Source organism: Papilio machaon, chromosome 7 (genome assembly GCF_912999745.1).
Source record: "Papilio machaon chromosome 7, ilPapMach1.1, whole genome shotgun sequence".
NCBI classification, from domain to species: domain Eukaryota; kingdom Metazoa; phylum Arthropoda; class Insecta; order Lepidoptera; family Papilionidae; genus Papilio; species Papilio machaon.
This window is the reverse complement of record NC_059992.1, coordinates 1,264,810-1,291,180: the sequence shown is the minus strand read 5'-3', so window position 1 is coordinate 1,291,180 and position 26,371 is coordinate 1,264,810. Positions and strand designations below refer to the sequence as shown.

Here is a 26,371-nt window from a genome sequence, read left to right as displayed (position 1 = left end):
CACATATCTAAGAAGAAATTTAAAGATAATATGTGTACAAATATGTGTGTGTGTTAAATATGTGTATAAGTCAAACAACCCGCACTGGGCTAGTGTGGTTGACCTAGTCACCCCTAAACTTAGGGTAGGCTCCAAGCTCCTCAGTGGGGACGTATAGTGAGCTGTAATGAGATTTCAATTGTGGTATTTAAAAAAAAATCTTTAAAAATTTCCTGATATATTCCATATTAGACCGCAAAATCCTCGTTAATTCGACGGTTTTAAGCGATTTTCAATCTTTCTTTGTGGCCAAATTAGATGATTTAATTCTACTTACATGTAGAAATAAAAGTCAAAGATCCTTAGATAAAAAAAGCAAATACTTTATTAAACATCCAGAAAAACTATATCTAAGAAAACAAAAACGAAAAAAGCGAAAAATTTTCATACATTGAAAAAAATTACATAAAACATTCATTGTATAATACTACAGTAAATTACATAAGTAATATGAAAAAGAAATTTAAATACAAAATTATAAAAATAAAATGTAATAATTGCAGTCGATAATTTATATCAAATAATAATCTCTGTCGCGTAGTTCTACAAAATAGAAAGCTACATAATCTCAATGGAAAGTCTAATTGTAGCAATATCCCTCGTTCTGATAGCACCACGTGGGCTCGAGGGATTCAGGTTTGTATCCCATGCGAACTAAACGCTCTCTGCAACAATAAAAATAATAATATTATACAGAAAATCAGCGTAACAAGTAATCAGAAGCGTACCTAGAAAAAGGGGGCTAATACACTAACCAAAAAGGCTATGCCATAGTGCACACTGCACTACACAACACTTGTACTATTATTTAGTAATAAATTTAAACACATCGAAAAAAAAAGAAAAACCTCACACCTTACGATTCTGAAAAGTCTGTGGCAGAATAAAAAACAAAGGACCTAGCACGAATTATTTTTTTATTTATTAAAAGGTACATGGTAATAAATTAGAGTAAGATTATCCCAAAAAACTGGAAACATTTTAACTTGAAACATTTGAACGTGTAAACATGAGTATTTGTTAGAACGTTCAAGTCGAAGTTATCGACAAAACTTAAATTAAAATTTATACCGAGAGTAAATGATACGAAATGTCATACAAATTTTGACATATTTTTTCGATGACATTACGAAGGCGCGCGTCTCATATATTCGTGATAGGTTCTCAGTAGACCTTATACCTAATTAGAACAAGACTAATCTGAAAAGAGTCTGTCTTTTTGAAGATATATATTTTAAGTGAAAGGTGATGAAGCATGTTGTATGTACAATGTGTATACCTCAAATGCAGCATCCTGTGCTCGGCGTGGCTCCAGTCAGTGTCGGGCTCCGCCCACAGGCGCTCCGCCAGCGCGGCGGCGCGCGGCCACAGCCGACCCTCAACACTGGCAGAGTCCGCCTGCTCCGTCCACAACGCCGCCTCCCCCCCTATATTACAACAGTGGTAGATCCCGCAACAACAATATTTGTTGAATAAAATACCACGACCACACAGAAGACACGCGTTAAGTGGACGCAAATCTACGTACAGTCTGATAAGTGTGCGTACCGAAGACCCAATTTCAGTTCACGTTCCCTTCCCACCATTTTCTTAAATAGGAGGGGGAAGTGGATTTGGTAAAGGAGGGAATGCATAAGAATGAAAATTGCCAATTACAGAACCAATTTGAAAAATTGTTTCATTGTTGGGAAGCTACACTTTTTCTAGCAACTGCTAATTTTACTGATATCATAATCGCGAATGTTTGGATGAATCGATGGATGGAACTGCTAATTTTACTGATATTATAATTGTGAATGTTTGGATGGATGGATGGATGGATGTTTGTTTGAACGTATCTCCAGAACACGACAACTGATCTTGATGAAATTATGCATGGATATAGAACATAGTCCGAAAGAACACATAGACTACTAATTAAGTATTTTTTTTAAATCCATGCGGACAAATTCACAGGCGACAGCTAGTCGTTAAAAAATTTGAAAAATCTATAAATAAAGTTTGTTTTTAAAGCGCGGAAATAAGATTTACGTACCGAGTATAAGATGTGTGTACTCCCTGGCCATGTCCTTGGGCCGGTTCTCGTACACCTTCTGCCAGCCAATGTAAGGCGAACACCAGTTGTTACCTTACACATAAATACGTAATACAAAATAAAAAAACAAGATAATTAATGTGTCCATAAAAAAACTTTCCCTGGGAGTAATTCATGAGTATAAAAGAATTTAAAAAAAAATCGACTTTATTTACGAATAAAATATGTCAAATTGTAAAAAAAAACTCACCCCAGTAGGGGCAGGGGGTAGGGGCATAGCTGCGCCCTCAGATATATAAAAATTAACTTCTAGTGCGTAAACTGAGCAACATTATAAAAATAAATAAAATCATAGTATTAAAAAAAAAACATCCTTTATATAAAACTCACCTGAACCGACCCAAGCGCCGTAACCGCAATCAAAGTACAAAGCGTCGTAGTTAGACAGAATCAATCGGTAGCCTTTTTTCAGTAGATTAGAGATCTGTGGGTCTGAACCTGTAGTCCATACCTATAATCATTACACACATTTAGGCTTTATCATAGAAAGCCTTTTAGCCTCAAACTCGTAATTAGCCTAAACCTCGTAATTATTCTAAACCTCGTAATTAGCCTCAAACTCGTAATTAGACTAAACCTCGTAATTAATCTAAACCTCATAATTAGTCTAAACCTCCTAATTAGCCTAAACCTCGTAATTAGTCTTAACCTCGTAATTAGACTAAACCTCGTAATTAGCCTAAATCTCGTAATTAGTCTTAACCTCGTAATTAGTCTTAACCTCGTAATTATTCTAAACCTCGTAATTAGCCTCAAACTCGTAATTAGACTAAACCTCGTAATTAATCTAAACCTCATAATTAGTCTAAACCTCCTAATTAGCCTAAACCTCGTAATTAGTCTTAACCTCGTAATTAGACTAAACCTCGTAATTAGCCTAAATCTCGTAATTAGTCTTAACCTCGTAATTAGTCTTAACCTCGTAATTAGACTAAACCTCGTAATTAGCCTAAATCTCGTAATTAGTCTTAACCTCGTAATTAGACTAAACCACGTAATTAGCCTAAAACTCGTAATTAGTCTTAACCTCGTAATTAGACTAAACCTCGTAATTAGACTAAACCTCGTAATTACGCTAGGACTCGTAATTAGTCTTAACCTCGTAATTAGACTAAACCTCGTAATTACGCTAGGACTCGTAATTAGTCTTAACCTCGTAATTAGACTAAACCTCGTAATTAGACTAAACCTCGTAATTACGCTAGGACTCGTAATTAGTCTTAACCTCGTAATTAGACTAAACCTCGTAATTACCCTAAAACTCGTAATAAGCCTTAACCTCGTAATCTTTACAAATAAATAATGAAGTACTTATGCCGAAAGCATTGTGGTGATTCATATTTATAGTGAAACATATTAATCAGAGGCAGTCAAAGGGTTTAAACACAACTAAACAGTGTTTAATAGTATTTTTTGAAGTACAGTCTTAGTTTTAACACCCAAATATGTATCTAAGATTTATATTTTGTCACGATATTGTTATTGAGTTTTCTGCCTTAAATCCTAACCTCAAATAGTTGAAGATAAAAAAATTAAACCTGTATAATGTAATCGTCTTTGTCCAGGAAGTTCTCAATATGGCTGTAGTCAGTCAATGTGCTGGTCCACAGCACGAGAGGCAGCCTCCTGCCGAATGCCTGGGAAAGGTAACAAATAATACATTCGCAGTCATGGATATCTTAAAAAGTATCCATTCGCTGATATTACACCTAAAAAAATTATCCAGGATCGAATGTTAATCACCGACTGTGACTCAGAGAGAAAAAGAGAGAAAGACAATGAGAGTGAATGAGTGAGAGAGAGAGAGGGAGAGAGCTATAAATGATGAGAATATATTGTATACCTTGTAAGCCTTATCCTGCGCCTTGGTCTGGAAGTAGTTCCAGAGCTTGAGGTAGCTGGCCTTGTCGAGGTCCCAGCGGTTCTGCAGCATGAAGCTGCGGATGTGCGCCGAGCTGTTCCAGCAGCGCTCGCTCACCTCGTCCCCGCCCATGTGGAACATGTCCGTAGTCTTGAACACCTCTGGACAAACATCTCGCTATTATTTATCTATTTTTAATTAAAACTTTAAGACACTTTTCCACTAAGCTAGTAACCGCACACGACTGTTTTTAACACTGTAAATGTTTATTTTTTTCCATATCAAAAATTGAACAAGAGAATTAAATTAAAACTTCCAGTTGTGTTAATATTTAATACTAGCTTTTACCCGCGACTCCGTCCGCGCGAAAAAAAAAAATAGAAAACGGGGTAAAACTTATCCTATGTCCTTTTCCTGGTTCTAAGCTACCTGCCCACCAATTTTCAGTCAAATCGATTCAGCCGTTCTTGAGTTATAAATGGTGTAACTAACACAACTTTCTTTTATATATATAGATTACAGATCTGAAACAATGATATATAGTAAAATTATATGTATAGAGTATGTTTGACTGACCTGCCATTTCTTTGTAAATGTCATACAGCACTTCATAGAGTTCCTCCTTTGTCGGGTTGAGCTGGCCGCAGGGAGGCTCCACACAATACGTGGACCAGGGTTCCGCCTACAAATATTATTTTACACACACGTATCGGCGTCCCCAGGTAGAAAGGGAGAAAGCCCTCCCCTTCTATGGAATTAATAAATTTAAAATAGATATAAGACCATATTAATTATAGCTACCGTCCCTAGACCTAGCCTTGATAATCCACTGACAATACCCATGGACACCTGAAAAGTTTTCGCGACTAGCTGCGAGCGACTGTTATTTATTAGTCGCATCAGTGGAATTAGTCTTAATTAAGGAAACATGATAGGTTTAAATTTTAAGTTTTGCTACAGCTATATCACCTTAAATAGATGTAAAAGCGACAATTTAAGGTACAATACACAATTTTACTATAAATCTAGAAGAGAGGAGGTTTATACATTTGTAAACGAGTGAACGAAAACCAGCATACCTTGAAGCAGACAGTGAGATCTGTGTCCTGCCAGCCCTCGCCGACATGCGCAGGCGCATCAAACTCAGGTATGACGCGAACTCCGCGCACCAGCCCGTACTCTACTATCTCTTTTATTATCTTCTTCGTATACACCTGGAGAAACAATCTTATAAAATTAACCTCGATTATTACTTAACTGTTTGAAGTTGGGGTAACATATACGGGATATTAATTTTTTTGTACAAGACATTTCTAACTAAGGGATGCCCTTAGTGTGAGAAGACTCTCACCTTACTGGGGCTGTAGGCTCCCAACCTGCTGAGGTTGGGTCTACTGTCCATCACAAACGGGAAGCTCTGGCTGTCAGTGATGTGCCAATGGAAGGCGTTCAGCTTCACCGTTGCAGATGCATCTGTAAGAGAGATATTTGTCGCAGAAGGTCAAAGACCACTGACCAATGGATATGGCAAAGAATGGGTTTGTTACGCTTCCCATGTTTTAAATTTTTATAAAGAGAAATTGAAATTAATAAGATATTTACAGTTAACAAAGATAACTCAAAAACTACTAAACTATATAAAAAAATATTTTTAATACCCCCCCCCCCTACCCCTATTAGCCTACATTATCGAGTGCCGACGCCCTTGAATGGAAAAATAAACAATATAAATAAATAAAAACACCGATCGTAGTTTTAAGACTATTAAAATATTTAAGTGCACATTCATAGAATGAAGTAAAATCTTACCAATGGTAGATTTGATAATATCAACGTCGATGTAGTTCCTCGCTGTGTCGAGCAAGATCCCGCGGTAAGGGTATGTCGGTTTGTCTGAGATGAACACATCTCTTACGATCTGTAATTACATCAACACATTCTATACTAAATGTAATATTTTTTCAGTTTAAAATCTATGTTCTGTTAATATTTTGCTGTGACAAAATAGTAAATAAGTTTTTTATGACAATATTTTTTTATACTATGACATAACAAACTTTTTATTTACGTATAAATTTAATAAATTTATTAAACGCATGGCTATGTTAAAATGTAAGTTGTACGAAATAGTACTTTACTATTACTAGTTGTCGCCCGCGACTCCGTCCGCTCGGAATTAAAAAAAACCTTTATTAGTAACCGATGTGTTCTTCCAGATTATGTTCTACATCTATGCCGAATTTCTTGGAGATCTGTTTAACCTTTCTGCAGATACCTTCTAACAAACATCCATCCATCCATACATTCATCCAAACATTCGCATTTATAATATTAGTATGATTAATCTATTATTTTTGCATTATAACCGTGAAAAGAGTTTCAATATATTTGACGCAAATTCCGACAGAATTGTTGAGACTAATCTTTTGTTATGTCTATCGGTGTTATTTTTTTTTATGAGATATCATTCAAAAGTAATCACATGAATAGGCCGCATATGAAAACAAGTACACATGGATTCGTATAATAAAGATGTTCATAAAATGTTCAATCTGCAATGTAATTAAAAATAACTATTCAATTAAAACGAGAGAACTCGTAAATCGTAAAATATGATAAATATACATTAAGGGACTGATAAAGTAATTATTAAGTAAATCGCAGTAAGACAATAAATCTAAATGTAACTCGCTAATAGTTAAAATAAAACAACTCGTACAATTCTCTTCATGACATATCAAAAATGGCGCCAATCTTTATTCCCGCCGAATCTGTTTTTGTCAATCACAATAAAATGTCAACGCGACCAATTTACATATAGGATTTTGTTGCTTATGCAAATTGAACGTAAAACACAACCAAATAAAGAAGTCAACGATCTCTAACCGGTTATTTTTTTGCTCATCGATATTAAAATTGTTAGTGAACTATATTTAAAAAGAGGTGTTATTTTGATTTTCTTTTAACTTCAGTATTGCCAGGTACAAAAGTAGCTGGCTGATCGGTTAATAACCATTTATTTTTACGAGAAGTATTGATACGACAAAGAGCTCGTTCGTTCTGCTTGGTAATAAACCCGTTCTCAGACTGGAACTAATATTGATATTATAAATGCGAATGTTTGGATGGATAGATGGATAGATGGATAGATGGATGGATGGATGTTTGTTTAAAGATATCTCCGGAACGGCTCAACAAATCTTGATAAAATATAGCATAGATGTAGAGCATAGTCTGGAAGAACACGTAGGCTACTTTTTAAGTTATTTTTTTAATTCCGCGCGGACGGAGTCGCGATCGACAGCTAGTAAGGTTATATACATAAAATAAAAACATCGAAAGCTGTGCTAATGTCACCTAATGTAAATAAATATATTCTAACGTCCTGACATTGGTACATGTCCGCAGTTACACGCATTGCTTATTTAAATGTCAATCTACAAAACTTAAGCAACGTTCTCACTGAAATATTAAGGCCACTTATCGCCCACGCGAGTAGGGCGTCTAATATTTCATTAAGTGTGGAAGCCCCACTAAGCTATGTACGTGATCCAGTTATAAACCGCAAATAGAAATGGCACGATATTTTCTATAATATGGTGTTAGCCTAGTAATTAAAATGTAAGACGACTCACAGTGTGTTTTTTGACCAAAAAAACAACCATCCTCTTTTTATATTTTTATTTTGTAGAATAGATCATTACAAAAGTAAGAGTAGAACTCCCGGCGATCAAATTTTATCAGGTTCAGAGATATGATTTTTTTAATTTTAATTCTATGGAAATCAGAAATTCCATGAAAACAGCTATTATAAAAAAACTATTCAATATTTCGTTCAATCTTAATTAGCCCCGTGTGAAAGTTCAAATTTTCTATTATATAGAAAAACTTGCAGGAATTAAGCCGGCTTAGGTACGGAGAAATTTAATTTTGACCTCAATTTTGAAATTATTTTTTTTCTTGATATTCTTTGGGTGGCTGGATTCAAAAACTAAACCATATTGTAGCTTAGGCTAATGTTGATATGCCCTAATATTTTGAGACGTGTAACCCGCAGGATCTGCGAGTAATGAAGATTCTAAAAATTAGGTCAGGGTTGCTACCTGCTCTTTAGATCAAAATTATTTTAGATTTAATAGATTATTTTATTAATTAAAAGATCGCATAATAGCGGCCATAATCAGCTTCGATCAAAAATAACTTCATCGTAAAATTTTGGTTTGAATTTTTTTTTTATTTATTTATTTATTTATGTTGAAAATTATGTTGTTGGATCTATTTATGTTGTTTGGTTGTTGTTTTGTGTTTAGAACTCTTTTAAATTTTGTATTAATGAAAATTACAATGAAAAATTCTACAAACATACATCCATAGAAACTTTCGCTTTTTTAATAATAGTAAGAAGGATTTATTCTTATAATTGTATTTTAAATTCGTCACAATAATTGAAAAACATTTTTCAATATGAAAATAACGGAAATTAAAAATATCTGCGTGGGAACCCTAAAACCATAGAAATAAGTACAAAACTCGAGAAGCTTGTAACTCAAAGATCCTGCACTATTAGGATTTGATTTTTTTTCGTGTTACTGGTTCTATAGGAGGCTAGTTATTTATCAAGGTTTTGAATCCAGCCCGGACAAGATATAGCTATAAAAAAATAAAACCTAAAATAACGTTTTTATTTTTTATCTCGCGTATCTTTCATACGTTACGATTCATATTTTTGTGTTATTTGTGTATGTTAAAGCCGCATAGAGGGACACTAGTAGATTTATAGAAACACATATGGAATCGAAGATTTTAATAATTTTAAATTTTTCGAATATTTACAAAAAAAATCATATCTTTTGATCAAAGCACATTTGAACATCGGGAGTTCTACTCTTACTTTTGTTATGATCTGTTCTATAAAATAAAAATATAAAAAGAGGATGGTTGTTTTTTGGGTCAAAAAACACACTGTGCGACTTATTTAATTACCTATATTTCAATAAATCGCAGTAATAACACTACATATTTGATATTTTCACTGTGAAAGTTGTTTTTTTTTTTTTTTTGAAATTATGACCGTAAATTAGCCGTTGCACGTGACTTTTTTTTAAATTTCGTCCAGGACCGTTCAGCCAGTCTGGACTTACGCGTTAACAAACATCAATAAATCAAACCTTTGTATTTATAAAATTTGTAGATTTAAGAATTTCAACATGAAATATCCAATCGTAACTTTTTTTATAAATTTAAACCTAATTTTGCCTAGAATTACAAAGCCATAAATATCTTACCAATAAATGATCACGAATATCATCGTAGACTATAAGTTGTGACAGAGTTTCCAGTCCGTGTCGCACGCCGAAGAAAGTGTTGCCAGTGATAGTAGCATTTACACGCTCACTAGACATTGACGAGATGCGTAAAGTGTAACTCTCATCCATTTCCAGTGAAAATTCTATAAACAAATTAAAAACAACAATAAAATTTATGCCCGTAACCTTAAGGAGTAATCAGAGATTACTGATTTTCATTTAGCGCCTTTAATAAGTAATTATTTGTCAAGTTCAAAACCAGGACTCCCGCAACATGGACATATGATCTGGTCAAGGTTGCGGGAGTATCCTGGATGCGGGTAGCACAGAGCCGATCGTCATGGCGATCTTTGGGGGAGGCCTATACCCAGCAGTGGGCGTCATATGACTGAAAAGAAGAAGTAGAAAAGCGGAAAAACATAAAAAAACACACATATGATGTTTTGAAGTCTTGTTGATATTTAGACTTCTGTATTAATTTCATTAGTTTTTAGTTATTATTATACATTATCGAATATTCCTGCTTTTTACTGAGCTTCTAAGGTATTGCTGCAATTTTTCAACAAAAGCAAAGTTGACACCTATTTAAAAAAAGAATTAATTACGATAGGTTAGTGTGAAATAGACTTTACTTGATTGTTCATTACCAACATAGCAATCGAATACTAAAATGTCACTGACCCGTAATATAGAATCATAGTGTTACACGATTTTAGATTATATAAACATTAACAGAAAGTTTAATATAGCTTGAAAAATAATTTATATTTCGTTTTAAACTTGACACAGGTCAAGACGTCGGTGGTGGGTAAGATTTTTATTTAGTTTTAATTTATTGTTTATATTTACAACTTGTGTTCGACAAATGTTCACTTCACGGTCGTATCCGCATAGCAAAATGCAAGGCCGTTGCAAATATCTGTCGAATACCACAACTGTGTATGAATACAAAATATTCGACACTCCTCATTAGTCACATTTTCTTATATTAATAGCTACAAAGTTAAAAAACAGGTTGAACAACAAATTTCAACTGTCGTAAACCTTTTTGAGAACACGTATCTGTTTTTTTTTTTTAATAAAAGATGGAATGACTACTTTATTATATTTGTTTTGAAAATTAAAACCTACAGTATGAAAAAAGAACCATTCTAACAGAGCCGGCGCTAGGGTAGGGCGCCGTTGGTCCACCGCCCAGGGCGCTGGAGAGAAAAGGAGCGCCACAGGTCTGCATTACAGTCTCCATAACCCTATTAGCCTTTGCCTTAAAGGGGACGAGGCATGGTAAAAAAGGGTGAAGTAGAAATCACGCCCTATATACATTCTTAAATTCAGAGATTATTTACAACCGGTTTTATAAGTATGTATTACGATGTAAATTGTTCATCGTAACTCACCTTTTATATCTGGATTTTCATTAACAATGAAAATAGTAAGCGCTTTGCCGCTCGCTTTCGCCGACATGCCAGTAGGCACCGCCAAAGACACGATCTGTCTAAACCTCTAGAAGAAAAATGTTTACATAAGAAAATAAAAATTAAACCAAGGAAAGAATCTAAAGAAACATACAAAACATGCTGTCATAAGAATATGTCTTTTTAGTTTTTCTTTAGATTCTTAGACATAGAAAATATTGGCACAATTGCAATAATTGTTACACGAAGACTAATCATACTTGTCCAGCTTCATCCAACAAGGAATCAGATCTGCCACGTTTCGGGATCTGAATGTCAATGTTGTTGATGTTGATCTTAGACAAAAAGTTGCCTAGATTTGTCTCGCCGGTGGGCCGCGGCCACAGGAGACCTGCGAACACAATCTTCATAAAAAAACAAACACAATTAAAAATTAATATAAGGCTCTTCGTACACAAGGCAACATAAATCGTATGGTTGCGTCGTGAAAATCGCGTTGCGCGCGCTCGGTACATATAAAGTTAAATAGTCGACGCTAGTCGTCTATTTAATCAGTACATGCATAGCTACAACATGTCAACTATATAGATTTAGTTCTTGAAAATCAACTTTTTCGCGATGATCTTAACAAACAGGTTGGTGCAGCGACTGGTGATCGCGACAAAAAATAAAATGTCGGCGACAGGCGCTATGTACGAACCTCCATCACATTGTATTGCGTACGTTCCTTAGCGACTAAAATCGCTGGGTTTCGAAGCCATTGCCTTGTGTACAAAGGGCCTAAGTAATATTATTAAACTAATCTAAGAAATAGCTAAAAGTGTTGAAGAATCGAAAAATCCATCTTATTACTTTCGATTTTTCTTTATCTTTGCATCTGCTCTGGTAGTGAAAACACTAAAACTGAAACACCTGCTGCTCGATTGCTAGGAGATAGTTTACCATATTCATTGCAGAACATCTTGCAAGCCTCCAGACTGAGTGCAGGCTCCTTGCTCGCAGGATCATGAAGGGACTTTACACACCTGCTGTTCTCACATTCCCACTTCCAAGGAGACTTTTCGTCTTCAGTGTTCACACTTAAAAAAATATATGAGGGAAAAATTTGTTAAATATATAAGAAAAACAGTATCGTTATCTGTTCGTCCGAAGGCAACTATCACCGCGCGGCTAGATGAAGTTTTAATTGCTGTCAATCTAATAAAGTGAATAAGTACAAAAACATATATTCAAATTACTTTATTACATCGTTTTAACTCGATGAATAAGCTAGAAAATTTAACATTGTTGTGTCTTGTTTCGATAATATCTTAATGTTGCTGATATTTTCTAATATGAACTCAGTTCAAATTCGATAAAGTAATAAATCTTAGAATGCGGTACCATCAAACGCATCAGCACGCATCAACGTCAAGTGTCATCACAAACTGCTGAATCAAATCAATAACTGACACCGCCTGGTATTCAACAATAGCAGGAATTGAACCTTACCATGAGTATCTATCACTCTCAAACTTAATAAAAGAAACAGAGATAAAATATAGAATAGAAAAGTATACAATTGCAACTTTATTTAAGTGTGGATAGTGATTATGTCGAAAAAATTGTAAAGAATGTACCATTGTCTTCAAGAAGTTGCAAGAAAATGACACAAACTGTGCAGTAAACAAACGTGAAAAGAATGTACGCACATAATATAATGTTTGTATGTTTGTATTTATTGAAATGTTTCATATTACTTAAGGTCTTTATTTTCACGATTGCGTGAGCGAAACGTAACTTCGCTTTGTTTTGTACGATTCATAGAAATGCCTACATGTACTAGTTGGTTTTTAGAACAAAACATGTCTACTATTACTTCGGCTAGAACTTTACTACCATTTCTTCGGCTAGAATTATTAATTTATGTCAGATTAGTTAATTTGTCTTTAAAAATAAATAGAAAAATCCTAATAATAAGGTAAAAAAGAAAATGTAAGAGTAAATTATGCTTTCGGCACCTCATTTATCATACGAAACGAAGAATCACAAAATGCACTAACCTAACACCAGTGGGCCTAGCACGAATATTTCAAACAATCGCCATCGTCTCGTTATCGTCAAAATTTGTATTAAGATTAGTGTAGCGCCCGTATCTTTCGTAAAGTACACCAAAAAAACGCATAATAATTTTGACATAATTAACGATATCGATAAGAAGGAGATTGTCACAAATATTCGTGCTAGGCCACAGTTATGTATCGAGGAGAGATATTTTAACCCACTGAAACTAACGATTCTATATTAAACTAGCTGTCGCCCGCGACTCCGTCCGCGCGCAGTTAAAAAAAACTTAATAGGGGTATGAAAAATAGATGTTGGCCGATTCTCAGACCTACTGAATATGCTCACAAAATTTCATGAGAATCGGTCAAGCCGTTTCGGAGGAGTTTAACCACAAACACCTCGACACGAGAATTTTATATATTAGAAGATTATGATCAACAACACTTACCATCCTATTATGACTAAGAAATAGATAATGTTGAAAAGTTGACGTCTACGAGCCCCCATGGCTGTAACAATCTGGAACAAAAACAAAAAAATAACGTTTATATAAAATATGTAAAAATTTGCATGAATGTCTGTAACTGAAATACGTTAGAAATGCTAAACAAATCCTGATCAAAGATGAGACTACCGACCAATAAGGATTGAGGACTGAAGAGGAAATGACATTGTGTCTAGAAGAATCAAAGATATGAAGGTAGAGTGGTTAACCAGATACGCCTAGAATAGAATAAATGACGGCTTAGAAGTAACACAGTCCAGAAGGGAGCGTCCTACTGTAATGATAAACATATTTGTTATGCTTATTTAGTGGTGGCTAACAACATTATCTGATTTAATTTATACTAGCGACCCGCCCCGGCTTCGCACGGGTGCAATGCAAAATATACCTACTACAGAATGTCCTTATACACAACGTTCACAGCGTTCACATTAGAAACCTTTAAATTTATCAGTGTTTCTCTACTATATTATGCATTTATTATACATACAAACCTTCCTTAAGAATCACTCTATCTATTAAAAAAAACCGCGTCAAAATCCGTTGCGTAGTTTTAAAGATCTAAGCATACATACGGACATACAGCGAAAGCGACTTTGTTTTATACTATGTATTGATATGATACCGTATCTGTATAGTGCTGTACCTAATGTAATAAATGTAAGTAGTAAGAAGGGAATGAGATCGATATGATACAAGAAAAAGTATCGATAGGTAATTATAGAACATTGATGGGCCAACAGAGGCCGACTGAAGGAGCTAACGTGACTTGACTCTGTATGCCAATGTTATATGGGTAATGGAACAGTGAATACCACACTGAGACAACTAGTATCATGATTATTCTTTTTTTTGGAACGAAGTTCCTTATCGCGCGTTGTGAAAGGGGGCTAGACGGAAAAAATTCTTACGAAAAGTTGTCACGACACTTTTTGCTATAGTAAGTATGTTAACGACGAATGAGCGCTACTTCACCATGGCAACGACGTGACAATATACAACGAAAATTCATAGAAAATAAAATGTAGTTCTTGTGAAGACTTATGTTTTTATTCATAGAATAAACATTGGTTCCTTCACTAATTAATCGAAAGGAACTTCTTTCCATCCGGGTGTCCCTTGTCACCTCTCAAGTTTTTTTTTTCTTAGAAAATTAAGTTCAAATGTGTGCTAATCTATGTGTGTGCTATTGTTCGCAATATTGGATTGACGGGTTTCGAACCTACGACCGCTAGCTAATCCGTATCAGCGTTTCATTGTTCTTCATCCTTCTCGTATATTCGATATACAGATTTAGTAGTTGTAGGCAGTTGTCGAGTTTTCTCTAAACGCGGTCTGTTTTTCCTAGGAACAATAGCTACCAACCGGGCATAGAAAACTTGCGGAGTACAAACAGAAAAGTTTCAAGTCTCAGATATGTACTGCATACATTTTTCCTTTTTTCCACATCTTTCTACACCGCAGTTATTACTCTAAATAACTGCTGCATGCTTGAAAAAATGTAATATTTTTATACGTTTCGAGTCATTTCTTCCTTTCAATTTAATATTTTCCGCATTAGTTACCTAATAAGCTTGCGAACTAATATAATCTATGCAATAAGGTTAGACCCATATTTTTTTTTGTCAAAGTTTGTGTTTTTCAAATTATGCGGCTTTGTTTGACGTTTTTCACTACGCATATCTTTTTGCTATAATATGTGCGAGACAAGGATAGTTTTCTGCTATTATCTATAAAGAGAGTAATAAGTCAAAAACTTATGTATAGGATTCCATGTAGTATATAGGAAAAAAATAAAAAGTTTGCTTTCAATCGATAACATCATCGATCAAACATAAGTACCGTACATCTAACCCAAATCGTTTTCGTTAACCTCTGACCTTTTTAAAACCTTATATTATATTTATTTTTATTCGGCCAAAGAGATTACATTAGATAGGTGTAGGTCGTAAAAACGGACAAGCCCAGGTTAAATTTATACGTGTTGTTTCAAGGCACCTTTAATATTATAGCAGCGGTGTCTTTTAAGAAAGAAGTAAAAAAACGCCAACATTCTAACCCCTTAATAATGGATGATTTACTTGATCTTATTATCTTCTCATATATTTGACATATTTTAATTTAAATCGTATTATTCTTTAATTATTAGTAAGACTTCAAACCAGAACCATTTTTATATGTAACTAGCTTTTATCCGCGTCTCCGTCCGCGCGGAATAAAAAATAGAAAACGGGGTAAAAATTATCCTATGTCCTATTCCTGGTTCTAAGCTACGTGCCCACCAATTTTCAGTCAAATCGATTCAGCCGTTCTTGAGTTATAAATAGTGTAACTAACACGACTTCCTTTTGTATATATAGATTTCATTTAAATTCTAAATTATAAGTATAAACAAAGAACGTCAAAATTAATACATGATGACCGTTAGGCCCTTCCTACTCAATGCTACCAAAATCGTCATAACTAATATTGCATGGTTGAATCGTCGACGCTAGTCGTCTATTCGGTCAGTAGAGACATAGCGACACCAAGAATAATACAAGGAAACCAAGATTAGAATGGGTTTCGATTTCAGTGACAATTATATATTGACACCTATTCTCGTCTATCGTCTATTAAATTTGGTTGATACGGGCGCTGCACAAATGTCATATTGTCGATGTCAATATGAATACTATTTCGCAATATTTCGTGCTAGGCCCCCAGTTCTTTTATCTAGCGAAAATGCTTGGATAAATTGTTGTTAAAGTACTTGCGTCCTGCCAAATCAATAAGATTGGTAAGCGTTTACGTCATTAATGTTTGATGATCAGAGTTTCACATATAAACATACGCAAATAAATTTCATGGATAAGCGAAAAAAGATAATATATTTTTGATTGCCTTCCATTACTATAAAAAAAAATTAAATCTTGTCTGAGTTTTACTAATGTAATTTGACTGTTACATATTTCGTACTTAATTGTTATTACTATTACCAATATTTCAAATAAACGAAAATTGAATATTTCTTAATATTTACTGATGCCTCAGATCTATTATTGCAAATGTTTGCTGCAATGCCTTAAAACATTTGTATTTGTTTACATACTTTATTTTTATCGGTTATTGACAGATATGAAATGCGAAGTAAATGATAGCATCTGTGGGCCTAGCAGGAATATTTATGATAATCGCCATCGTATCGTTATCGACAAATTTTGTATCAAAATGTCATATAGAGTACACCAAAAATCTCGTACTAAATTTGACATAATTGGGCGCTTGTCGCAAATATTCGTGCTAGACCCACTGAAAATAAATCGTATTTCAAATTTTGCAATAATGATGACTTTCGTTGAGAATCAATCAAACCGGTAAATTATAAGTTAAAGTCATTCGTAACATATAAATTGCGTATTCTAAATACATTTACATGTTTTCTTTTTTTTTTTACTAGAGCATTTTATAAGTTTTTATTTATTATAAGATCAAGTAAAAAGTTAGTGGCCTCATAAATAATAAAAGAAATTGAAAGTGATTCTTTTTTATCTGTGTCTAAAGCGTTTAATTTAAACATTAATATTGACAAATTAAAACGATATTCTATATTCATGATTGTAAATACATAGAGGAAAAAATATATGTATTTTAAAACGTGTTTACAACAATACGAGGAAAGGTACTTACATTGAAGGTTACAGCGTCCACTCAACGCCGCGAAGGCAAACACTGTGACTGTGACAGTTCGGACTTGGTTTGGACACGCGAAACGCGAAACGATCTCCCGCCAATCGAAACTCGTTTGACAGTAACCAGCCGCTAAGAATTAACATTTAAATACTGCAAAATTATTATTTTGTCAATAACCTCTACTAATAAATTAAAACATTAACATAATCATCAAACCCATTCGGGGTGCCTATTAAAATTGTTTTGTTTTAATTATTAACGATTTATCCATTTTTTCGACGCAAACATGGCAGATCAAGGAGGCTTGTAGGAATTTAATTTAAAAGTATATTTCAAGTATCTATAAGGCTTTTATAGGTCCATTAATCGTTTTGCAACTACCTGGCAGAACGATCTGACATTAATTTAAAAACAACATTAGACGAATACAAAAATAAGACGATTCAACAATATAACAGAGGACAAAGTCATTCTAGGGCATTTAAAGGACTTATGTTTTATGTCGATCCAGACGAAAGGGACTTTTTTAATAATATGCTTATTTTTAAGCAAAACAAATTTTAGTTGGATAGTCGGCGGCACAGTGGTTAAGCAATCGACTTTTAATCTACCATCTTTTATTTATTCCTTTCGATCCGGTTCGATTCTCGCCATAGGGGTATTTGATTTTCGAATTTCATAGAACATTTAGCCGACATCCTTACAGTCAAGGAAAATCAGCATTGTTGGACTTAGGTTTACACGCCCATACTTTACGTTAGATTAGAGTCGCTCAGCGGAAATACATATTATGACCTGACGCTATTTTATCTATAATATAGAACGTTTTTTAGAGTCGCAAGTTTAGAAGAGGAATAAAGTAATAAAAGAGAATATAAGTATTCAATTTTAGAATTAATTAAATTTAATGTATTCCTATTAATTCCTCCCAAGAAGGGTTGGCCACAGCAGGAGGTCAGGTGTAAAAAATTAAGTAAAAATTTGTTTATAAAATCTTGACCGCCGATCGTAGATGATGTTGAGTAGTGGAGAATAAATATATATACGGACTAGTATAGTACGATTATATTTATATAGGGTTGTAAATATTTTTTCTCTTAAAAATTACTTAGCACTATCGCCTGATAAGAAATACCAGCGATTGTTTTCTTCTAAATCCCTAAACCAAGGTGTGGTTTAGGGATTTAGAAGGAAACAAAAAATAGTACGGGTCGGCCAAACACCAAGGTAGTGAACTGTGAAATTAAAATTTAAGTCAAATTGACATATGTCAGGCAGACAGTTGCCTTGGTTGTCAATTTGACAAACCTTTCAATTCAAATGCCAAAGAGATTGCTTAAAAACTAAATAAGGAATAATTTTACTGTAAATTACTTACTTTTGGTGGAATACTGGAGCTATTGGTGATTTAATATGGATCCAGCACTGTTGCGCGAAAGGGAAGCTTTCAAGAAAAAGGCTCTCGCAACGCCAAGGTACGCACTACATACTTACTAATCGACCACTAGCGTTATTTTGTTCACATACGACGACAGCCACTTTCACTTTTCTCTCGCTCCCACCCGTTACATTATTACTTTATTGGCTATTGTCATTAATCTTAAAACGGAAACCCTAAGGAATTATCTAATAAAAGGTAAAACTAGATAATTTATCCTTTGATATTGAATTTGTCTTTGCTTGTCAACAAATACTTTTCTGTGACATTGACATTTTCAAATTATGAAAATATAGTCACAAAAATCTATTAAAATCTCCTTAGTAAAACTATATAGTAATATTTTAGATCTGTTTTTAAGGTAGTGTTAAAAATTTTCATGGAATAAGTGGGTTTTTCTATTGACATTTATGAAACATATTTTTTACAGCATAGAAAAGAAGAAGAGAGATGACTCCCAATTTAAAGATGAGTCTAAGAAGTCAAAATCAAAATCATCAAGCTCTGTTAATGCACAGCCTAAGATTGATGCTACAAAGTGAGTACATTTTTTAATCCACAAACAGCATTCTGTACGTATGTCACTGAAAAAACATTATTTATCTATTTTTCATCATAAAATTTAAAATATTACCATGAAAAATGTGAATGTGATCAGTGTCACCAACTTGCCTGATGAGTATACTTCAATACAAAAATTGTAGTGACCTGTCCCCAACCATACTTCGAAGTTTTAAAATGAACGGGGTTGTTAACATCATTTATTAATATGTTTCCAGCTATAAAACAATGACGGGCAGCTCTTCATATCGTTTTGGAGTGCTTGCCCGTATTGTGAGACATATGAGAGCTAGACATCAAGATGGTGACGACCATCCCTTGACACTAGATGAAGTGCTGGATGAAACCAATCAATTGGATGTTGGTAACAAAGTAAAACAGGTTAGTTTTTTGATGAAAAAAACATTTTTTTTTATTTGTTATATAAACTGAACAAACCAGACACAGAATGAATTTAAAGATATTCATCTTAGTTGCTTTTTATTTTGAGTATTTTATAATAAAATAGTAAGAATAAAAAAAAACTTATTGATACAGATAACATACATATTACGAAATTTACGCATTTTTTTCAGTGGTTACAAACAGAAGCTCTACAGAATAATCCAAAGATAGAGTGCACACCTGATGGAAAATATATTTTCAAAGCTGTCTACAAAATAAAGGACAAAAAGTCTTTGCTTAGGTACAATATTATGATTAATGAGATATGCTGCATATTTTTGATCAGTTCAAATTTTTATTATTATATTACAGGTTATTAAAACAACATGACTTAAAAGGATTAGGTGGTATTTTATTGGAAGATGTGCAGGAGTCATTGCCACATTGTGAAAGAGCACTTAAACATTTAGCTCAAGAAATCCTGTACATCACTAGGCCCACAGACAAAAAGAAGATATTGTTCTATAATGATAAAACAGCCAAATTAGATGTAAGTCTTTTTTTGGTTTCATTTTTTTTAAAAAGATTCATTTTAGAAAATTAAAAGTACAATTTTTTTTTGAGGTGGATGAAGAATTCGTTAAATTATGGCGTGCTACTGCTGTAGATGCGATGGACGACGCAAAAATAGAAGAATACTTAGAAAAACAGGGTATTAAATCTATGCAAGACCATGGACCCAGAAAACCGATAGCACCGAAAAGGAAAAAGGCCTCTCAAAAGAGAAGACAGTTTAAGAAACCTAGAGACAATGAACATTTAGCAGATGTTCTTGAGACGTATGAAGATAACACACTAACACAAAAAGGTGTATCAATAAAATAAATATTTTGATTAGTTAATATATTTTTCAATTATAGATCATATGAACCTATCCTAATTATTCCAAATAATCTTTGGGATTATGATTATAAAAAGCAAAGTATAGGGAGAAGAACCCTTTTAAAATATAATCTAAGATCCATACATAACTTATATGAGGCAAAATATACGCTGACAATCATAGACATAATGAAAAGTCAAATGTACTTTATTTTCTTGCTTAAATGGACAAGAACCCAGAGCCGTAAAAATTGCTATTAACAAAACAAGGAGTTTATGTCATTGTCAAATGTCTATTGTTTGAGATTGAATTATAAATAAAATAAGTTCTGTTTGGATAAAAGGCATAAAAGTAAAAAAATAATTAATATTTTAACGAATCAATTTAAGTTATGGCTAATTCTCAGTTCGTCGTTTCATCGAAATTGCACGATAAAAATATATGTTCTGCTTTAAGTTGTTTGCAACAAGTACGTGAAAATCTCATTCATCAATTATTATATTTTGTTTATTATACGAAGACAAACTAAATTAGACTGTTTCTATAAGAAATATAATAATAGTAATTTAAAAAAATCCTATCCAACAATTTATTTCAGAATGGTGAGTTTGTTGATATGACTTTAGCGGCCGATGGACACTTTGTGAAGGTCCACCAAGTTATAATAGCTATAGCAAGCCCTTACATCAAAGATCTTGTCGCCTCAGCAAATTGTCAGCATCCTGTTATATTTTTAAATGTAAGTTACAACCAATTTCGCGAGTCAGAACAGAATGTTGGAAACAAGTCTAGAGTTAGTCTAGTCTTGTTTGTAAGAAACGGGAATTTACCACGGTTAAGATGTTTGAGCTCCTGATATTCCGGCAAAGTTGCATGCACAATAATGACAGGCTGACTGGTCACCAGTTGCATGTCTCAAAACCACGAAAGTTGAAAGTTATAAGTTTAGTAAAGATATTTTTTTGTTATGAAATCAATGATCAGTAATTTTTTTTATGATATTTTTTGTTAATTTAACATACATTATTGTAGTTATTGAATATGATATTAATTTCATACAATTACCTTAAAGATGTTTTATCAATATTTTCAGAAAATTTCACATAGCACACTCTGTGCAATACTAGAGTATATTTATACAGGGGAAGTAATAGTATCAATGGAGAATTTAAAAGAATTAGTAGAGGCCGGTAAAGAGCTTCACATCAAAGGATTAGAAGATATGGTAAATATGTTACTAAAACTAATTACATGAAGTCAAAAGTTAACAGTTATTTGAATGATAATTAGGTTGAAGAGAACAATTGTAATCACTGATTGTTTTTAAGGCAGTTATATAGCACTAGCTTTTGCCAATGACTTTGTCTGTGCAAAATTAAAAACAAAGTGAAATTAATCCCATCTTTGTCAAGACTTTGTCCTATATCTGTGACAAATATCAATAAGATGTATTGAACTGTTGTGGAGTTTTTGAGTAAAAATGTGAATCTAACTTATCCCACGGGTACTATATACATTTCTGGGATAATAGGTGGCCTATGTGTTCTTCCAGACTATGTTCTACATCAATACCAAATTTCATGGAGATCCATGCAGTTATTCTGGAGATGCCTTCCAACAAACATCCATCCATCCAAACATTTGTAACATTGAACCGATCTACAGTTTTTGGTCCCCATATGTTGTTTTAACCAACATACTAAAGCAATATACTAAGTGTGCACTATTTATAGATGCTGAGTATAATTTTATAAAATTATAGCTTCTTTCAGACTTTAGCGCATGCAACATATGTTAACTCAAAAAACGAAACAGAGGATGAAGACAAGATTGGAATGAACGAAATATATCTTGAAACCAGCAGCATAGACAACTTTGCTACAGAGGACAAAGTGTAATAAGTTTTATTTTTAATTTAAAACACAAATTTGAAATAATTCAGAGAACATTTTCCTACCACTAAATAACTTATAGTATTGGCTATTTCAATAATTTTGTTAGCTGACCTTGAGATCAGTAATCTCTCACCACATCTCTTTACGCCTTATGTGTGGGATTGTGTTCTGAGATGCCAAGACGTTTGAATATACAATACTCTGCTTTTAATTTGACGTGTGGAATTGATGGTTTAATTTTAAGTTTTTAGACACATTATTTTTGTTTTCTTAGATTGTAATTTGAAATACATATACCATATATTTTGCTTGATTTAAATAAGTGAGTGCTAATAAATACAGACAAACCTTGATAATAGAAACTTCTATAAGCGAGAGTCATTGTCCGGTCCTGACGGACAACCTCCATAAGAAAGAAAAATATATACTGATCATATAGTTTTTGTAATTGTAGTAATATGAACATGGAAATTAAAGACATGAATGAAGATGATGACCAGGAAATATTCTTAGAGGATATGGAACAAGATGACAAAATTATCAATGAAGAAAGCCAAGATGACAATGATGACTACTTCACAGGAGATCATTCATATCGTAAGTTAATCATATTGGTTTTCTATACCACCCATAATTTTTATATGGCCATTTTAGACCATTATTTAGTTATTTCACCAACCTCTTCGTAACTGCTGCCTATATCTATATAGAAATTAAACATTTTATTTATATTACAAGGTGACAAACGAGCAAGCGGTCACATGAATTCGCCGAAATGGCGAAGCGACCGCTGCCCATAGATATTCACAATTGCAGATGCGTTGCCTAACCCCAATCAACGAAGGAGGAGACGCACAAAAAGAGAATATTTAACCTTCCTATGCATCTCCTCCATCAAATCCACATCCCCTTCCCATCATTTCCTTATAAGAAAAGGGTGGGAAGGGAAAGAGGATTAAAATTAGGCCTCCGGCACCACACTCATCAGACGAAACGTGGAATTACTTCCACTTGACTTGTGTTCTGTGTGGTCGTGGTATTTCACTGAACGAGCCGACCAATTCGTGCAACAAATGTTGTTGCTGGCTTCTACCACTGATACATTGATAGTCTTGCTGCGAGTTGCACTAGTAAAAAAGGGTAAAAAAAGATTATTTTATAATTTCAATGTTGGAATGTTATTAAGTATTTTTGTAACTATTATTGCAGATGATAAGATCGGTAAACCTGTTCTGTCTTCAGTTGGCATCTCTAAAGTAAAAATCACCAATGCTAATAAAGATACAGGTAAATTTCGTATAACATTTTCTCAACAATTTTATAGAAACATCCCTTAAGATGGTTTAAAATTATCATCATACTAGCTGTCTGCGCGGAATTAAAAAAAACTTAAGTAGCCTACGTGTTCTTTCAGACTATGTTCTACATTTGTGACTAATTTCATCAAGATCCATTGAGTTATTCTGGAGATACCTTCAAAGAAATATCCATCCATCCATCTAAACATCTATATATATAAAAGAAAGTCGTGTTAGTTACACTATTTATAACTCAAGATCGGTCGAACTGATTTAGCTGAAAATTGATGGGGAGATAGCTTAGAAATAGGAGACGGAAATAGGAACTTTTTTATCTTGTGTGCATTTTTTTTTATTCCGCGCGGAAGAAGTCGCGGGTCAAAGCTAGTTTATAATATTAAAGTAACATTAATCATAAATCATGGATTATTGAGTTTTTTTAGGTTATAATTTTTAAAATGTATTGCAGAAAGCTCTTCTCTGCAATACACAGTGTCCAATCAGGGCTCATTACAAATGATACTGAACAGATATATGTACTATTTGAAGTACACGAACCGCAATCGCTCGCGGCAATGGCGCTGCGTTGATTACTTAAAGAGTGTCCGCTGTCCCGCACATGTTGTTACTAAAGACGATGTTGTTGTACAAAGGTAAGTTGAAAACGTCACTTACTTTAATATATGGACAGGCTTTAAACTGTGATATTTTGTGCTTATTTGATTTTCACCATTTTGGGTGCTGTTGGTATAGACCAGGGATACCCAAACTATTTTTTACAAGTGACCCCCATTTCCAAAATGAACCGTTACCACAGACCTCCATTGTTTTAAGGTCAATCATTATTATTATTTATTCTGACTTAGGTCAATAGAAGAAGACAGAGTGAGATTTAGCAATGCTTTAAGTTCAATATCGACCCCTTTGGAAATCCCTGGTATAGACAAAAGATCTTGTTGAATTTTATCTTGACAGCGACATATTTTTACCTATGAGGCAGCTGCACTGTTTAATGTTGCCATTTTCATAATTACGTAAAAAATATAACGCACACAGGTGGGCACAGTTAATCGAAAAGTTAACTTCGTTAATCGTTAATTCGTTAATTAAAAAATTAACTTCGTTAATCGTTAAAGCGTTAAATTCTAGAAAATTTAACGCAAGTTAAAGTTAATCGTTAACAGTTAACCATACCAAAATTATACATACTAATTTCACACTTATTGTGGCGACACTTGTTCAAAATAGTAATTTCACTATACATTCTATAACACATTAGAGACAGGTATGAATGCATTATAGTATATTTCATTACGAGTGCGGAAAGCCTGTCATTGCAAAGAGTTCCGACAAATGTCTACCTTTCAACTAACATTCAACTAACTAAAATGTTTGAAAAATGGCGCCAACCGTAAAAGAATACAAACAGATTTTTTTTGTTTTCTTCACCAATTCTGGGTAGGCAAAGGGAACTATGCCCATTGCCCAAACCGCCAAGTCTTCAGTAGACTATTTTTATTGATATGAAATGAAAATGAAATTTAATGATATGAAATAAAATGAAACCTAACCTAATTCATTGAATAAAATAAGTAAATGTGATATTGTAACAAATTAGGAGCTTCTTTTTAGAAATATTTGCATGAATCATAAAAACTTCAATGATATTTTTTTTGTAAAAATTTCGTGGTTGGTTTTTTCTTTTTAATAGACATTATTTTGACAGTTGGGAAAGAGAACACACGAGTTTGGAAAAGCTAAAGAAAAAGCACGAGTAAAAAAATGTTTTAATTCAGTTTCTCAAAAAGGAATTGGAGGGTATTGCAGGGACGAAGAGCGTTCGGAATGTGGGCTATTACATACTCTTGCTTTTATATACTCGTAATTAAATATACTAGTTCGAACTTTCTTTTGATTTTGTCCTGTTGGTCACGTCTTTCCCGAACGCTCTGATGCATCACACTTGCACGCGAACTTCACATATATCAATTATCAACTCGTTCGTTCACCATTCGAGTCGCCGACAGTCGCCCAACATAGTTGAACTTACGAGCGTGGCGTGGCGCGTTATTTAAACAAAATGACAGCACGTCTCCAAGTTTCTAATTTAACGATTAACGGACTTTTATTAACGGAAGTTGAGTTTAACGGAAGTTAACGAAAGCGTTAACACTTTTTGAAGTTAACTTAAAAGTTAATCCGTTAAGCAAAATGTTAACTTCGTTAATTAACGATTAACGGATTAACGAGTTAATGCCCAGCTCTGATAACGCATGATGTAATGACGTGTAGGTTTATTTGCTAATGTGTTTGGATGTATTAATTTAAATAGTAAGGAATTATTACGAGAACTCGGTCGTAAGTAAATCAATTGCTTAGAGTTGCAACATGAATAAATTTCGGAAGAAGTTAGGAAATTTTGCTCACTGGTAACCCTTAACACCTGTGTCTGCGCTATATATATTGTTTTTTTTTTATTTCTAAATTAATGCGGATAATAAACATTGGTAGTTAAATTAAGTTTGTTTATATATGTGTAGAATAGCTGCACACACGCATCCATTTCACGATGAGAGAATTTTAAAGAAGTTAAGAGCGGGCGCCATATTCTCTGCTCTTGTGGAGGCTGAAAAAGAGGGAGAAAATATTCTACGCTCTAAAAGTATCGAAGGTAATAGAAGTGAATAGTATTATATATTATGTATTACACTTGTTTTATTTCTTTATACCCATAACTATGTATAAACGAACCTGGATAAGCGAGAGTCTAAGGAACCGCGACTTTTTTCTCGCTTATAAAGGTTTTTCTCTCTAACCCTAGTTTCTTGCTAGTTTCTCGGCGGAACCGGACAGATTCTCTTACACTAGTCTACAAAGTAGACTATAGTTGAAAGTTAAATAATGTCTTAAGTTCGTAAAGAGGTAGGCAGAGTTTATAGTATTTTTACGCACTGATCTAGCGCTTTGGTTAAA

The 26,371-nt window shown here is 33.7% G+C and overlaps 3 protein-coding genes across 4 annotated transcripts; 2 read left to right on the top strand and 1 right to left on the bottom strand.

Annotated features, from left to right (window-relative positions):
- Positions 1-543: 543 nt before the first annotated feature.
- Positions 544-18,397, bottom strand: LOC106715965 (chitooligosaccharidolytic beta-N-acetylglucosaminidase). 2 transcript variants are annotated; one of them, XM_014509379.2, is made up of 16 exons: positions 18,318-18,397; positions 13,211-13,281; positions 11,659-11,795; positions 10,977-11,107; positions 10,699-10,804; positions 9,281-9,444; positions 5,805-5,913; positions 5,347-5,468; positions 5,075-5,209; positions 4,572-4,677; positions 3,978-4,156; positions 3,673-3,771; positions 2,465-2,585; positions 2,075-2,167; positions 1,319-1,466; positions 544-704 (listed from the first exon to the last, which is right to left on the bottom strand). In XM_014509379.2, the coding sequence occupies exons 2-16, from the start codon at positions 13,267-13,269 to the stop codon at positions 620-622; spliced, it is 1,794 nt and encodes a 597-aa protein (XP_014364865.2). In that variant the 5' UTR covers positions 13,270-13,281; positions 18,318-18,397; the 3' UTR covers positions 544-619. The 2 variants fall into 2 exon arrangements, with proteins under 2 accessions (XP_014364865.2, XP_014364864.2); XM_014509378.2 differs by lacking the exon at positions 18,318-18,397 and adding an exon at positions 16,937-17,033.
- Positions 18,232-20,207, top strand: LOC106715966 (transcription initiation factor IIE subunit beta). The gene is made up of 6 exons (XM_014509380.2): positions 18,232-18,414; positions 18,808-18,915; positions 19,157-19,319; positions 19,514-19,623; positions 19,695-19,872; positions 19,947-20,207. The coding sequence occupies exons 1-6, from the start codon at positions 18,353-18,355 to the stop codon at positions 20,205-20,207; spliced, it is 882 nt and encodes a 293-aa protein (XP_014364866.1). The 5' UTR covers positions 18,232-18,352.
- Positions 20,208-20,518: 311 nt separating this feature from the next.
- LOC106715952 lies at positions 20,519-26,086 on the top strand. Its single transcript, XM_014509361.2, has 8 exons — positions 20,519-20,674; positions 20,804-20,944; positions 21,299-21,430; positions 21,978-22,099; positions 22,555-22,697; positions 23,310-23,387; positions 23,868-24,051; positions 25,939-26,086. The coding sequence occupies exons 1-8, from the start codon at positions 20,597-20,599 to the stop codon at positions 26,084-26,086; spliced, it is 1,026 nt and encodes a 341-aa protein (XP_014364847.2). The 5' UTR covers positions 20,519-20,596.
- Positions 26,087-26,371: the final 285 nt, after the last annotated feature.

Excerpts from the sequence above, each read along its gene's own strand:
- LOC106715965 (XM_014509379.2), bottom strand. The coding sequence starts at position 13,269 with ATGGGGGCTCGTAGACGTCAACTTTTCAACATTATCTATTTCTTAGTC. Across the intron at positions 10,805-10,976 it reads TGTTGGATGAAGCTGGACAA|AGGTTTAGACAGATCGTGTC; the intron begins GTATGATTAGTC and ends TTTTTCTTCTAG. Across the intron at positions 5,914-9,280 it reads ATATTCGTGATCATTTATTG|ATCGTAAGAGATGTGTTCAT; the intron begins GTAAGATATTTA and ends ATGTAATTACAG.
- LOC106715952 (XM_014509361.2), top strand. The coding sequence starts at position 20,597 with ATGGCTAATTCTCAGTTCGTCGTTTCATCGAAATTGCACGATAAAAAT. Across the intron at positions 20,945-21,298 it reads ATCCTGTTATATTTTTAAAT|AAAATTTCACATAGCACACT; the intron begins GTAAGTTACAAC and ends CAATATTTTCAG. Across the intron at positions 24,052-25,938 it reads GACGATGTTGTTGTACAAAG|AATAGCTGCACACACGCATC; the intron begins GTAAGTTGAAAA and ends ATATATGTGTAG.
- LOC106715966 (XM_014509380.2), top strand. The coding sequence starts at position 18,353 with ATGGATCCAGCACTGTTGCGCGAAAGGGAAGCTTTCAAGAAAAAGGCT. Across the intron at positions 19,624-19,694 it reads GACAAAAAGTCTTTGCTTAG|GTTATTAAAACAACATGACT; the intron begins GTACAATATTAT and ends ATTATATTACAG. Across the intron at positions 19,873-19,946 it reads ATAAAACAGCCAAATTAGAT|GTGGATGAAGAATTCGTTAA; the intron begins GTAAGTCTTTTT and ends TTTTTTTTTGAG.